Source organism: Panthera tigris, chromosome E1, assembly GCF_018350195.1.
Source record: "Panthera tigris isolate Pti1 chromosome E1, P.tigris_Pti1_mat1.1, whole genome shotgun sequence".
NCBI classification, from domain to species: Eukaryota; Metazoa; Chordata; class Mammalia; order Carnivora; family Felidae; genus Panthera; species Panthera tigris.
Window position 1 is genome coordinate 11,293,564 of NC_056673.1, and position 14,351 is coordinate 11,307,914.

The window sequence follows — 14,351 nt, forward strand, 5'->3', positions numbered from 1 at the left end:
CCGCTCTAGCCTTTTCTCCCAACAGCAGCCAGCACGCTCTTAAACATAGGTAACCGGACCTCATCCCTCCCATGCTATGGCTCTCCAGGAACTTCCCACTCTCTCTTGTGGCCTAAAGACCCCGTCTTGAACCTGGATCTCTGTGACCCATCCTCAAGGCCTTTGCACAGGCTGCCTCTTCTGCCTGGGACGTCCTCCCCACTTTTCTGCCTTGTCCCTCTGGCCCACGCTCAGGTTCTCAGTGGACCCTCCCTCAGGGAGGCTCCTGGCCCTGATCTCTGTGTGGGCTGCTCACTTACTGCCTCCGTAACTCTGTCTCCTTGCACGACTGTGGACCCAGAAAGGTAGGACTAGGAGGTTACTTCTGGGGTAGAGCATAGCAGTTTGTCCCCTACACGGCAGGGCCCTGAATTCAGGTAGCAGAAAGGTTGGTCATGCCCTAAATGCTCTAACCCTGACATTTAACCCGACGATCTCATTCTAAATGATTTGTCAGTATCTGTCCCACTCCCAGGGTGTGTGTACCTGCGACATAGGAAGCAGACAGGGATTCTGGGGTGTGGTCTCTCCGTGAACATCCCTCCTTTGAGAACAAATATGCCAGGCCTTATACTGCAATCGATGGGGCCCCACACAGCAAGCCTGGTAGGTATCCAAACCCTTACGCTAACAAGGCACCATCGTTCTGAGAGATGGGAAACTCCCTCAGGCCCTGTGGAACATTCTTTGAACATTCCAAGTAGTTGCCAAATCTCCATCTTTTGAAGGTGAGCTTTTTCTGTGGTGACAAACTAGAGGATTTCTATTCCTCTAACGTCACAGGTCGAGATTCCCACTAAATGGGGTCCTGTGATGGGGTGGATATCATCTTGGTACAGGTATAGATCTTTCTGTACATCAGACTGGGGCTCAGGTATTTCTGGCAAAAAGTGAAGTATTCTAAAGTACGAACTTTTTGGCCATCTCTGCCGACATGTTTAGGGCCCTGGTGGCAGTGGGAGGGGGTAGGTGTGACCCCAAAGGTGGCTACCTGGAAGGGGACCACTTATTTGCATCCTGCTTAGTTGGTGAAAAAGCCTTAACCCTTTTCTGCCTTTTGTTTAAAATGCAGGTGCTGGGGCGCCTGGGTGGCTCAGTTGGTTGAGCGGCCGACTCCAGCTCAGGTCATGATCTCACAGGTCATGAGTTCGAGCCCCGCGTCGGGTTCTGCGCCGACAGCTCAGAACCTGGAGCCTGCTTCGGATTCTGTGTCTCCCTCTCTCTCTGCCCCTACCCAACTCGTGCTCTGTCTCTGTCTGTCTCTCAAAAATAAATAAACATTAAAAAAAAATAAAATAAAAAATAAAATGCAGGTGCTTCTCCTCTGGCTCCCCTGGAGGCAGGGGGAGCCCAGGTGTGGGCCAGGATAACCCCACGAGCCAGTAGCGTCTCCCCATGGAGGGTCATCTGGGAAAAGGATATAGGCTTTGGACGTTTTCAATAAAGAGTGCCACCAAGTCCATGATGTTCCTTTCAAACATGTTTATAGTCTCCTGGAAATGATAAAGAGCACAGTTAACATGAATATTTAGACATGAACTTGACTGACCTATCATCAGAGCAAAAGGCACTCCTTAGAACTTAGCAGTGTTTTGACTTTTACAGTTTAACTTTTTACAGTTTAACTTTTACTGTTTAACTGTAAAAGCACTTACAGGTGTTTTAATCACAGACCTTCAGGGTAAAGACCAACCACCCTGACCTTCCCAGGTAGATGCCTATGAATGGCCCTCTCTCCTGACCTCTTTCTCACAGCTGCATTACTCCCCAGCCATTTCACCTTACTCACTCCCCCACAAGGTTTAATGCAAAGCTTCCTCCGGGCCTTTGCACGTGCTGGTCCCCTTGCCAGGAATACTTGTCCGGGTCCCACCCCCCGTAACCCTCACGGACACACATAGAGCTAACCCCCTTCCTTTGGGCTTCTCGATGATGGCATCTATCCATCACTTCCAGAGAAACAGGGGAGAGAGTTGCTGAGAGACTGCCTGGATCAGTGTCCCAGCTCCACCACTGTGTTTAATGTCCTTGGGGCTCAACATCCTCATCTATGAAATGGGTTTCCTTTGTAGTCCCCGTCTCATGGAGTTGTGAAGTTTAAATGAGTTACTTCACACGAAATGCTTTGCCAGGTGCCTTGGTGATGCTGGCTGCTGCCCCAGACCTGTCACCATCAGTGTGGCTGTCTGCATGCCTACCACCTCTCTCCGAGGCACGCTGCACTGCTGCCCCCCAGGGCTTAGCTGTCCCCCGGGGCTGAAATGGGACTTGAGTGAGGGAGCAATGGAAGAGGTGATGTGAGGCCTGCTCCCCTGTGAGCCCCAGGCCAGGTCATGCCCCTGATCTAGCACAGACTCCCGGGGCTACAGGGTGGGCCGAGGGCCCCGGGAATCTACAGGAGTCCGACCCCTGTCTGCAGGCCGAGCCAATTATACATGTTTCAAATGTGTGTGTACAGATCTGGGGACTTTGGGGACGCTGGAGTGGGGATCTCCTTGCATGAAAAGGCTGGGAGCCGCTGCCTAAGCCTCCCCCGCCGCTTGCGAGCTGCTTCCTGCAGTTCTTGAGCACTCCCGGCGGGAGCCAACACCTGCCGTGTGACGTGATGGGGAGATCTATCCCTGTCTGAGGTGTCCCTTGACATGGGAGGGATCGATTAGGCGCCATCTCTTGGCCCGACCACGGCAGCATCCAATGAGGTTTGATTCATCACAGCCTTGGGAGGCCCCGGCCTCGCCTCGGCTGCCTTGTGAACACACAAGGCACTCTGGCTGCTGAGGAATTTTAGAGAGAGGCGCTCTGCATTTCCGCTGCTTCGTGCTGAATCGCAGGCTCCGCGCGCGGCCCTGAGATGCGGCAAATACGCACTGCAATGCAGAGGAGCCTTTGTTTGTCCCAGAGTGGGGGCCTACTTTGTCTCTCAAGCACCCAGATGACTCCTGGGGTCTAATCAGAAATACCTCTCCCTGCTGAGGCTCTGGGTGCTTCCAGGATAGGGGGTACATTCCAGAGGAATGAGCTCACCTCTACATGTGGGCGTGAGAACCAACTGCAATCTAAGTGACTGAAATATATTAAAAGCAAACACAGGACGGATGAGCAAAGAAAGCTTTAGTCCGCCGCGCTGAGTCACACAGCGGAGGAGCGCCTGGGAGGGCTCCAGCTAAAATACCATCCGGGGGCACCTGGGGGGCCCAGTCGGTTAAGCATCGGACTTCAGCTCAGGTCACGATCTCACCGTTGGTGAGTTCAAGCCCCGCACGGGGCTCTGTGCCGTTAGCGCAGAGCCCGCTTCAGATCTTCTGTCTCCCTCTTTCTCTGCCCCTCGCTTGCTTGCGCTGTCTCTCTCAAAAATAAAATGAACATTCAAAAAATAATTACGAAAAAAACAAAATAAAATACGGTTTTGCCACCGAATCCACTATGTTCTTGCAAAGGAGACTGGCAGGGCACGATCGCATCACACCTGTGCCCCAGGGGCTCGGCCTCACCTCCAGCTGCTCTACCAACTGCATCTCCAGTGTCATGAGCATGTTGAACAGCTCAGTGATGTCCTTGCTGTGTTCCGCTATCTTCATCTCAAGGTTGGTCACTTCGGACTCATCTCGAATGGCATTTAAACTCTGGAAACAAAAGCCTGGGTTTGAGGAATCCACAACTAAGTGTAATTAGTTAATGACAGGCGACGATCGGTTTTGTGGGTACGAATGTGAACTCTGGGATTGGCCTGTCCAAGTTCAAGTGTCGGCTCTGCCATTTGTCAGCTTTGTGGACTTGTGGAAGCTACTCACCCTCCCCATGCCTCGAGGCAGATGCCAGCACTAGTCAGTGAGTTCTCGGTCCACGTTAGCTCGGGTTTTCATTAGTGGTGGCTGGGCTGGGTGGAAGGAGCGATGGCTTCAGAGTCTGGTGAACCTGAATTCGAATCCTGTCTGGGTCACTTATCAGCCGGGTGACCTTGAATGAGCCACCTCCACTCTCTAAGCTTCAGTTTCCTTATGTAAAGTGGGACAGAAGTGTGTGTCACAAAGTTGTGGGGATTTAGCAGTGTGTATGAACTCTTGGTTCACGGTGGGGCCTCGGCTAACAGAGTCCACTACAAGGTCCACAGCAGGCACAGGGAGACAGAGAAACACTGGAAATGTAAGACAGATCCAGTCTTTAGGAAACCAGTTGGACCCACAGAGCACCCCACTGAGCAAGGGGATGCCGGTGGTGAACAGATGCTAGGCCCCTTGGAATGAGAGGATGCTCACGGGCCGGAAAACACCCTGGGGTCCAAGCCTGGCACTGAATCCCAGACACTCGCTAACAAAGGTCCTGGGGACTCGGCCATCAGGTGCACTGTCAACTTGTTTCTGTTGATATATGGTATTATTATTTTTAATGTTTATTTTTGAGAGAGAGAGCAAGGGAGGGACAGAGAGAGGCGGGGAGGAACAGAATCCGACGCAGGCTCCAGGCTCTGAGCTGTCTGCACAGACAGCTTGAAATCACAAACCGTGAGATCACGACCTGAGCCGAAATTGGACGCTTAACCAACTGAGCCACCCAGGTGCCCTGATGTATGGTATCAGTTGGGAAGGAGGACAGAGTACCTTGGCACGATTCAGTGCGATGAATGATATTTATAATAATGGTTACCCTGTCTGGAGAAAAATCAGGTTCAATCCCTACCTCGAACCTTACATGAAAACAAATTTCCCACAGAGTGAAGATTTAAACATACAAAGTGAAGCCATACAGTCCTAGAAGGAAAAAATAGACGGACTTTAATAAATAATCTCAGAGTAGAGAAGTCCTTTCTAAGTATAACCAGAAAAAAGACTGATAGGTTGTACTACATAAAATGTGTAGAAATTTTGAATAGCAAAAGCACCATAGACAAAAAAACGACACGATAAACAACAAAGTGGGAAACATATTTGCAATTCATTTCACTGACACAGGGCTAATTTCTTAATCTATAAAGAGCTTGTACAAAGTAATGATTTCTTTTTAAAGAAAGAGATATAGATCAAAAACCAAACAGAAAAAAAATGGATTAGGGCATATGAGAAGAACAAAGAGTTCACAGAAAAAGAAATAAAAATGTTTAGAGGAGCCTGGGTGGTTCAGTCGGTTAAGTGTCCGACTCTTGATTTCGGCTCAGGTCACGATCTCATGGTTCGTGAGTTCGAGCCCTGCATTGGTCTCTGCGCTGGCAATGTGGAGCCTGCTTGGGATTCTCTCTCTCCTTCTCTCTCTCTCTCTCTCAAGATAAATACACTAAAAAAAAAAAAAAAAAAAAAAGAAATACAAATGTTTGTAAAACATGCAATGCTTATCCTCACTTAAGGGAAAATAAACACATGCTCCAAGTGCCAGACTGGCAGAGACGAGGAAGCCTGAGAGCACCGGTCTGACAAGGAGCAGGCCGAGGGGCAGAAGCCACGGCCTCCGTGGAGCACGGCTGAGCAGTAACTGGTCAGAGCAGCAATACCCAGGTCTGCCTCCGGGACTTCATCCTACAGATCAGACTCGCGCCAACTTACCCACTGCAACACTGCTTGAAAGAGCGAAAGAACGGAAAAAAATGAATTGTCCGTCAGCAGGGACTGGGTTAATAAATCATGGCTCATCCGTGCAAGGAGAGATGTTACAACTATTAAAAAAGAAGGCGATTTGAGTTTTGGAAGGATCTCTAAGCTGCATAGACAAAAAAGCAAAGGGCAAAACAGCATGGTACACTTTCATCACTCACACACGTGCGCGCGCGCGCACACACACACACACACACACACACACACACACAGAAGGGTTGGACTGACTGTACCCAACCCCCATCTACATTTGTCATTCTGTGCCCATGCTTAGACATGCATTACCTATCTAGAGACTGCCCGTCACAATTTTACACCTGCTCTGCTCCCCACTGGTTCCCCCGCCACCACCACAGTTCTGGGAGGCGGTTACGTCCATTTCTCTAATGAGGAAACGGAAGCCAGCAGAGGGTCACCAGTGAGGGGTCCATGTGAGCATTCTGCCGACCCGCTGACCCCAAGCTGTGCCCCGCTGGGCACCAGGAGGAGGTGCTGAAGGAGCCCTGGTCTAGTGGGCGTGGCAGGAGGGGGATAGGACAAGATCAAGAGGTCCCGTGAGGAAAGAGAACTGGGGCCTCAGGCCGACAGAGTCCTGTGAACTTCTAAGACAGCGGGCTCAGCTTGGGCTGAGCAGGAGGCACCTAGGAAGCTCTGGAAAATTCCAGTGCTGTGCCGCACCCCCTGAGCTGGGGCGTCAGCCCCAGCCCTGTGGGGTCCCTGTGGACTCTGGTGTGTGGGCTGCATGAAACCACTGCTCTAGGCTCTAGGAGAGGGGCGCTCAGGGTAGTCTGCTCATCCCAGGCAGCCTTTGAGTGTGTCGCCATTATGGGGGCCGTGGGGCCCGGTGCCTCAGAAGCCGGGGGAGCCGGCCTGCTCCGAAGAACTACCCCCTGAACGTTAGGAAGTCAGGCTTGGCGCCAGCAAGAGCACAGCACTGGCGGTAGCCTGGTCCAGGTCCTGCTTCTCCAGGGGGATGTGTTGCTGAGGGGGCCGGGCCCAGGCCTGGGAGGAGCCTGCTGGCTGGCGTCCAGGCCTCCCAAACCCAGCGGCTGCAGGCACCAGATAAGAAATGTCATGGAGGCGGCGTCGGGGTGGCTCAGTCGGCTAAGCGCTGACTTTGGCTCAGGTCACGATCTCACAGTTCATGAGTTCGAGCCCCGCGTCGGGCTCTGTGCTGCCAGCTCAGAGCCTGGAGCCTGCTTCGGATTCTGTGTCTCTCCCCCACTCTCTGCCCCTCCCCGACTCGTGCTCTGTCTCTGTCTCTCTCGAGAATAAATAAACATTTAAAAAAGAAGAAGAAGAAAAAAAAAAAGAAACCTCAGGGAGGATGTGCCAGACAGGGTCCAGGAGGACTGGAGACGTGGCCTGTCCAGAGGGGACAACTGCCACTGAGGCCCTGCTGACAAGTGCCTCCAGAGAAGCTGGCAACCACAATTTTTCTGTGAAATCTTCCCATTTTTTTTTTTTTTACTTTTTTTTTTTTTTTTCCCAACGTTTTTATTTTTATTTTTGGGACAGAGAGAGACAGAGCATGAACAGGGGAGGGGCAGAGAGAGAGGGAGACACAGAATCGGAAACAGGCTCCAGGCTCCGAGCCATCAGCCCAGAGCCTGACGCGGGGCTCGAACTCACAGACCGCGAGATCGTGACCTGGCTGAAGTCGGACGCTTAACCGACTGCGCCACCCAGGCGCCCCGAAATCTTCCCATTTTTAACGTCAGCAGGACGTTCAAAATGTTTTAAAATCCTCTGCAGGCCAAATAAAACACGTATGTGAGCCAAATGTGTTCTTCTGCTGACAGGCTTGAACTTCTGGGTGAATGCAGTCACACCCCACCCTAAAACATAAGGAGGAGGGTCTTGAGGGTTAAGTCGCACAGAATGTGAGGTCGTTGGTGAGGCCGATGAGCCGAGACCGGGGACCGGGGAGTGAGGAGGGCCGGGAAGCATCTGGGAGCTGATCGCCAACCCTATTATATCTGAACGTGCATTATCTGGGGATTTTGCTTGACCTTAAACTAAGAGTTCTCAACCCTATGGTGCTTCGTGGGTTCCTTGAAGCCCCTGACACTGCAGGGGAGTGCCCACATACTCGGTGTATGTGGACAGTTTTTTGAGGAGAAAGAAAGTCCATAGCTTTCCTTAGAGTCTCACGAAGATCTGTGACTTAGAACAAGAACCCATCTTTAAAAATAATGCTAACTAGGGGCACCCGGGTGGCTCAGTGGGTCGAACATCTGGCTTCAGCTCAGGCCATGATCTGCAGGTTGGGGAGCTAGAGGCCCGTGTCGAGCTCGCTGCCGTCAGCCTGTCCGCACAGAGCCCACTTCCGATCCTCTGTCTCTCCTCTCTCTGCCCCTCCCCCACTTGCACTCTCTCAAAAATAAACATTAAATAAAATAAACATGATGCTAACGAAAAGAAGCAAGTCCCACCAAGCACACATGGCCCTGAGTGGCCTGGGTCCAGCAGGTCCCGAACGACCGAGGCCTGCTCGCTCAGGTGGAATGCCCTTCCTCCACCACCCCTGGCTCATTTCTCTTTGTCCTGTGAGCCTCAGCCTGAGTTAAGGTCCCTCCAGCAACTCCCAGAGGCTCCCTGGGCTCCCCTCCAGTGTCGTACTGACCACCGCAGCGGGGAGGGCCCGGGTCTGCACCCCACACCACATGAGAGCTCGCCGAGGGCAGGAGCCACGGCCAGCATTGGTCTGGCTGCCCAGAGCCAGGCACCGAGCGGAGGCTCAGAAAATGTCTGCTAAACGAACGAATGAACCAAAGCAAAGTAGCAGTTCTTGACGTTGCTAATAACAGGAGCGACGACGTGAACACCATTGTTGACAGTAAGGATGACACCTCCTTAACCCCCAGGGGCGTTTTAGGTGAAGGGGACCCACAGGCGTCACCCTGGGCTCAGCTCTGGCATGGTGCTGGAGTTGTGGTTGGTGGCACCGGTGGAAGGCTAAACCCTTGGCTCTGCCACTGAGCTGGGTGATTTCTGGCAAACGGGGACAGTGACCGCGGGTCTTAGGGGTCGTCAGAGGTAGAGGGTGTGCAGCCCCTCCGGTGGGGCCAGGCCCGCAGGGTGGGGTCAGCATCCGGAGCAGGAAGCAGAGAAGGGACACGGGAGGGGCAGAGCCTACCAGCAAGTGCGTCTCCTCGAACTTGGCAATCCTGCGTTTACCCTGCTCCCGGTTTTCCTGGATGGCCTCCTGGACACACTCGTTGAAGGTGTCAAGCTCCACTTTGCGCTTCTCCTGCTGTTTCAGGCCATATTCGAAGATGTTCAGGCAGATGATGACGAATTTGTCCTTGTAGGTGAGGCCATTAAGGAAGCTGTCTTGGGGGCAGGCTGCTGGGAGGATGCAGGTCGAGGGTGGTGGCAGCTCCTGGCACAGGGCCGGGAGTTGAGATTTGGAGTCGAATGTGGTGCTGGGGCATCCCTATCCTCACCGTGAGGGACTGGTCTCGGGAAGGAAGCAGGGGCCATGGGGGGACGCTACAGAGCAGAAGAGAGACATGCTAAGAAAGGCCCCAGGAGAGGCCCCAAAGGGGCCGGGGAGGGGCTGGGAGCCCAGGCGGAGCCAGCCCCAGCCAGCGAGCTGGGCAGTGTATGTTTCTGTCTCTGCCGTGATATCTAGGGGGCCTTTGTTGGGCTCCTGTCTTTGTGCTCAGCTGTTGCAGGGGCGCCGAGGGAGCCTGCGAAAGTCAGGGGACCACAGGCTGAACGCAGAGAGGTCCGGGTTCAGGTCCTGGCTCTGCTGCTCCTCCTCTCTGGCAAGCCACTTCACCTGCCTGGACTTGGGCTTCCTCACCTGCAGCACGGAGTCCTTGAGGTCAGGCAGGCGCTACGGCCCAGATGTGAGCCCAGGTCACCCAGCTGGGGGATGGCACAGCCAGGCCGGGAGCCCGTCTGTCTGGCCTAGAGCCCTGATTGTCACCTTCTGCTTTGCCTCACACCCTCTCTATCCCCTCCCCCACCCTTTCCAAAACGTTGAGTTTTTAAGAGAAAGTTTCTTTCTACCCAGTGATGGCGGCTCCACAGACATACTGTGTGACTCGTTGCCAGTCTCAGCGCTAATTCAGTCTGTTGTGAGTCTGAGTCCCTCGACGTATAGTTTATGCCAACTGAGGTCATCATGGCTTCGGCCATGACAAGTGCCAGTCACAGCCTCTGGGCTCCAGCTGACTGGGGGAAAGGATGCCGGCTCTTAGAGCGACAGACAAGGGCTCAAATCCCGGCTTCTAACTGCATGACCTTGGACAAGTCAACCTCTCCAAGTTTAGCTTCCCCAATTATAAAATGGGATTAATATAATAACAGCACCCATCTGCTGGGCAGTTGGGAAATTATAAACACTGCATGCAAAGCTCACAGCAAGAGAACATAAATATAGGTACTACAGATTAGCGCCATAGACCCACACTTCAGTTTTCCCTCTTTGACAACCTGGCTTGTCGAGCACAGCGGACCCCGTGCCATGCTGTGCGTCCCCTGAAATCCAGGCAGCGTTTCCCCACGCCCCTCAGCTGACCTCTTGGGTTCTCCACTGCCTCTTGGGTACATGGCTGTGAAGGAGGGGTTTTATCTTCCAGGGTTTCACAAGAGAAATGGGAAAACCGAGGCCCAGAGCAGAAGGGGACCTGCCCCCGGCAGGCTGGTGGTGTGGGGCCCGGGCTCTGCCAGGGGAGGTGACCATGAACTTGGAAGGATATGCCTGAAGGAGCTCGCTGACGCCGGGAAGGTGGGCCAGCTTGTTGCCCTCTACGTCCTCAGCGTACATGCTGTCAAACAGGAAGGAGCCGTTCAGGTGCTCGACGAACGCGGCCTGCAGTCAGAAACACAGCAGGGCTTGGGGGACGCTGATCCACTGGCAAGGGCTCCATGGGTGGGGCCCTGTGCTGGGCGCTGGGGTCAGTGGACACTTTGCAGAGGGTGGGGGAGGGCACGCTGCCCTTGGGCTTTAGCCCTCCAGGAGGACAGGGAAGGCACGCCGGGCCAAGGGCCTGGCACACGCGGAGGTCCAGAGGCATCAGCTGAAGGTTGCACGAGGCTCAGTGTGCCTGGAGGAAGGGGTGCGGCTTGTGGGGCAGAGTGGGTCCGGGGCCGTGCCGGGGAAGGACTTCAACCTTCCTGGCTGCCCGTGGAACCGCCCTTTTCTTAAAAGGAGCTGCTCCCTCAGACTGTTTCCCTAGGCCCTCGTGCTGGATCTGGCAGGCTGGCAAGGAGACAAGGCAGGTGGCATCCGGGCTGAGACAGAGCTGGCTCTGTGGCGAGCAGAGCAAGGAGGGGACAGGGCGGGACAGGGCGCTGGCCTGTGGGTGATGTACACGCTCCGTCACAGCCAGGAGAGGCCACACGGCATATGTTCGCCATCAAGAGCGGTTCTTGGGGCCTGGGCCCTGCTGACTTTGATCCAGCTGGGCCCATACCCTGTGGCCGGCATCTTGGAGCCAGGGCAGGGGGAGGTGGGCGGCAGGGCTCCTCCCGACGGAATGTACCTTGTGCTCCTCCAGCTCCTCCCGCTGGGCCCGCTCATCATCCAGCTGGGCCTGAATCAGGTTCTCTCGCTGCTTCAGCTCGTCGATGCCGTACTGGTGTTTGCTCTCTGCCAGCTCCTTCTGAGGGGGGGATGGGAAGGGGCACTGTTACTGGGGCATGTTTGGTCCCTCCCTCCCGGCCATGCCGGCCTCTGCCATCCCGCGGCCTCTCTAGCGAGGGTGGGGGTGTGGACAGCCTCCTAGTGAAGGCTGTGTGGGCAAGGATGGCTTGCTTCCTCCTGGCCTTTTCCAAGTATCCTGAGTCTAAGGGAAATGAGGGGAAGGACCAACAGCATGGGGGGAAGGCAGCACAGGCAGGCGGCGGGGATCAGGGCCTCGTCCCGGGCGGGTGCACATGCCCAGAGCAGGTGCTCCCACTCTCTTCCAGGGATGCACGATGGGAAACAGGTAAAGTGAGTTACCCGAGTCACAGGCCTGGTCTCAAGGGCCTCGGACCTTGGCTCTGTGCCCTGCCACCTCCTGGCTCTCCTCCCAGCCCTCCTGCTCATCCCCTTATACCCAGCGGGCACTGCTGGAGCCTGTAGGGCTCAGTCCTCACCCTTCTCGGCTCACTCGACACACCCCAGGTGATTTCACCTGTGCTAAGGTCAAGTGCAAGCACGTCCAATGGCTCCACCCTCAGACAACATGCGGGTCTTTACCTTCAGCCCAGACCCTACCTTTGAGAGCCTCTCTCCCCTAGCTGCCTTGAGAACACTGCCCCCTCACCATGTCCAAGATGGACCTCTGTCCTCCCATGGTCCCACTGAGGTGAGTGGCCCCCCAGCCATCCAGCACCCTGACCGGAGACCCGGGACACATGCGGGACCCTCCCTCCTCCAGCAGACCCAGGCTGTGCCCTGGCCTGTCTGTGCTAGCTCCTAATCCTATCTCACTATCCTCTCTCTCTGGCCTCAACCCCCGCCTCAGCCTCCTAGGTGGCCTCCCCCGTGCACCCTGTCCCCTCACCCAGTCTGTCCACTGCTCCCGAGCAAAAAGCCAGAGAAACCTCTGTTAAACGCGAACCCAATCTCGTAGGTCCCTTGCCTGCCCTGTAGGACTTCCTCTTGGCCGTAGGGTAATGACAAGCTCCTGCGAGGCCTGCCTGCCACCCTCTCTCTCCAGCTCTCTGAGCGCCAGCCATTGGCTCCCTCGCCGCGCTGCCTCCTGCCACAGGCCTTTACATGTGCTCTGTCCTAACCCTAGCCCTTCACCAGCCCTTCACTCCTGCTCATCCTATGCTTCAAACCACCAACCCCCGCCTTGTACACCTGGTATTTTCACGTATCTGTGAGAGGATCTGTCTCTGTGCGTTGGCACCACAAAGGAAGGTAAGGGCTTCCTCGGGGTCTGTTCGATTCCAGATACTGAGCTTTCTTTCGGCTCTCCTGTGCTGCCTGAAGCCCATCCCGTCTTACTCCTGAACGTGATGCGAGTATAGGTATCATTATAGTTTTGTGCCTTAACTTGGGCCTTGGCTGCAAATAGCTTATATTGCACAGCTGAAATCCTTCTAAAGAACTGTTATTCATTGAGTTGTATGCTTATATTGTTTTCTTACATGTTCATACTTTATTTTTAAAATATTTTTAATTCTTTTTTTAAAACTTTTTAATGTTTATTTATGAGAGAGAGCAAGAGAGAGAGAGAGGGAGAGAGACAGAGCATGAGTGGGGGAGGGGCAGAGAGAGAAGGAGACACAGAATCCCAAGCAGGCTCCAAGCTCTGAGCTGTCAGCACAGAGCCTGATGAGGGGCTGAAACCCACGAACCATGAGATCATGACCTGAGTTGAAGTTGGGAGCTTAACTGACTGAGCCACCAAGGTGCCCTTATTTTAAAATATTTTTAAAATGTTTATCTATTTATTTTGAGAGAGAGAGAGAGAGAGAGAGAGAGAGAGAGAGAAGGGGTGGGGAAGAGAGAGGGAGAGAAAGAATCTCAAGCAGGCTCCGTACCGCCAGCTCAGAGCCCAATATGGGGCTTGACCCCACAAACTGTGAGATCATGACCTGAGCTGAAATCAAAGAGTCAGACATTTGACTGACTGAGCCACCCAGGTACTCCTGCATATTTATACTTTAATAAGGAAATTTAAATTTTTGTTTTTTTAAGTTAATGTATTTATTTTTGAGACAGAGAGAGAGAGAAAGCATGAGTTGGGGAGGGGCAGAGAGAGAGGGAGAGAGACAATCCCAAGCAGGCTCCACTCTGTCAGCATGGAGCCTAATGTGGGGCTTAAACCCACAAACGTTAGATCATGACCTGAACCAAAGTTGGATGCTTAACTGACTGAGCCACCCAGGTGTCCCAAATTTTTAAAAGTCCCTAGTTTCTGGGCCACCCTTTCTTCTCCATTCCCACAGCCCTGCCTTCTCCCTCTCTCCCTCCCCGCTACCCCACCTCATCCCACATCTCTTCTCTATATCCTCTCTCTCCCAGATTCCTGAACTGCGGACCACATCAAGAATTCTGCTGAGAACCGCTCAGGGTTCCCCACGGGCCCCCACCTTCAATCGGAGAACCCTTAAACCCCAGCAGGGCCCTGCTGATTGACCCCTGCCTCCCCTGCCTGTCTCCCCACCTCCCCACACAAAGCCCCTCAAGCTCATAACACCTGCCTATTCCATGTGGTTTGTGGGGGACTGTCCTCTGTTCCTCAGGGCTGGATTGAGGGGAGGGCCAGCCTTCAGGCACAGTCCAGGGCCTCGACTTAAAAGGGGCCTGATGAAAACAGGGGGAGAGCTCCACAGAGCTGAGAGGCACCTCAAGAGCCTGCCCTTGAACCTCTGTCCTCCCACAGTCCCACTGAGGTGAGCGGCCCCCCAGTCATCCAGCACCCCGGCCGGAGACCCAGGGCACATCCTGGACCCTCCCCTGGTTGGCCTGTATCTGGGCCCAGCTGTTCTGCTGCCCAAGCCCTACAGCACCAAGAGGCCAGGGGCTTGGGGCAGGCTATGGCTGGCCTCAGGGCAGGCAGTAGTGTGGACAGGGAAGTTTCAAGTGCCCCTGCTTTGCAGAACTCTGCTCTTAGAGCCTTTTACTCATTATTTATCTTGATGCATCTAGGCAAGTCTCTGAATCATGAAAGGAGCCTTTGTTTCGCTGCGGCACAACGGGGATGCCCAGACTGGGCTGTCTGCCCTTTATGGAAGCTTCTGGGGACTGAGGAGAGAATGCTTGGGGAGGGGCTT

The 14,351-nt window shown here is 54.2% G+C and overlaps 1 protein-coding gene across 7 annotated transcripts in view; it reads right to left on the minus strand.

The window, feature by feature from the left end:
• Window positions 1-14,351, minus strand: part of DRC3 (dynein regulatory complex subunit 3) — a 33,887-nt gene that overhangs the window by 5,880 nt on the left and 13,656 nt on the right. For all 7 annotated transcript variants that reach the window (XM_007080772.3, XM_007080771.3, XM_042966537.1 and 4 more), the window contains exons 7-11: window positions 11,120-11,239; window positions 10,334-10,446; window positions 8,761-8,935; window positions 3,531-3,662; window positions 1,462-1,532 (exon numbers count right to left, since the gene is read on the minus strand). In XM_007080772.3, coding sequence (XP_007080834.2) covers window positions 1,462-1,532; window positions 3,531-3,662; window positions 8,761-8,935; window positions 10,334-10,446; window positions 11,120-11,239 — 611 coding nt within the window. The remainder of the gene's footprint in view (window positions 1-1,461; window positions 1,533-3,530; window positions 3,663-8,760; window positions 8,936-10,333; window positions 10,447-11,119; window positions 11,240-14,351) is intronic.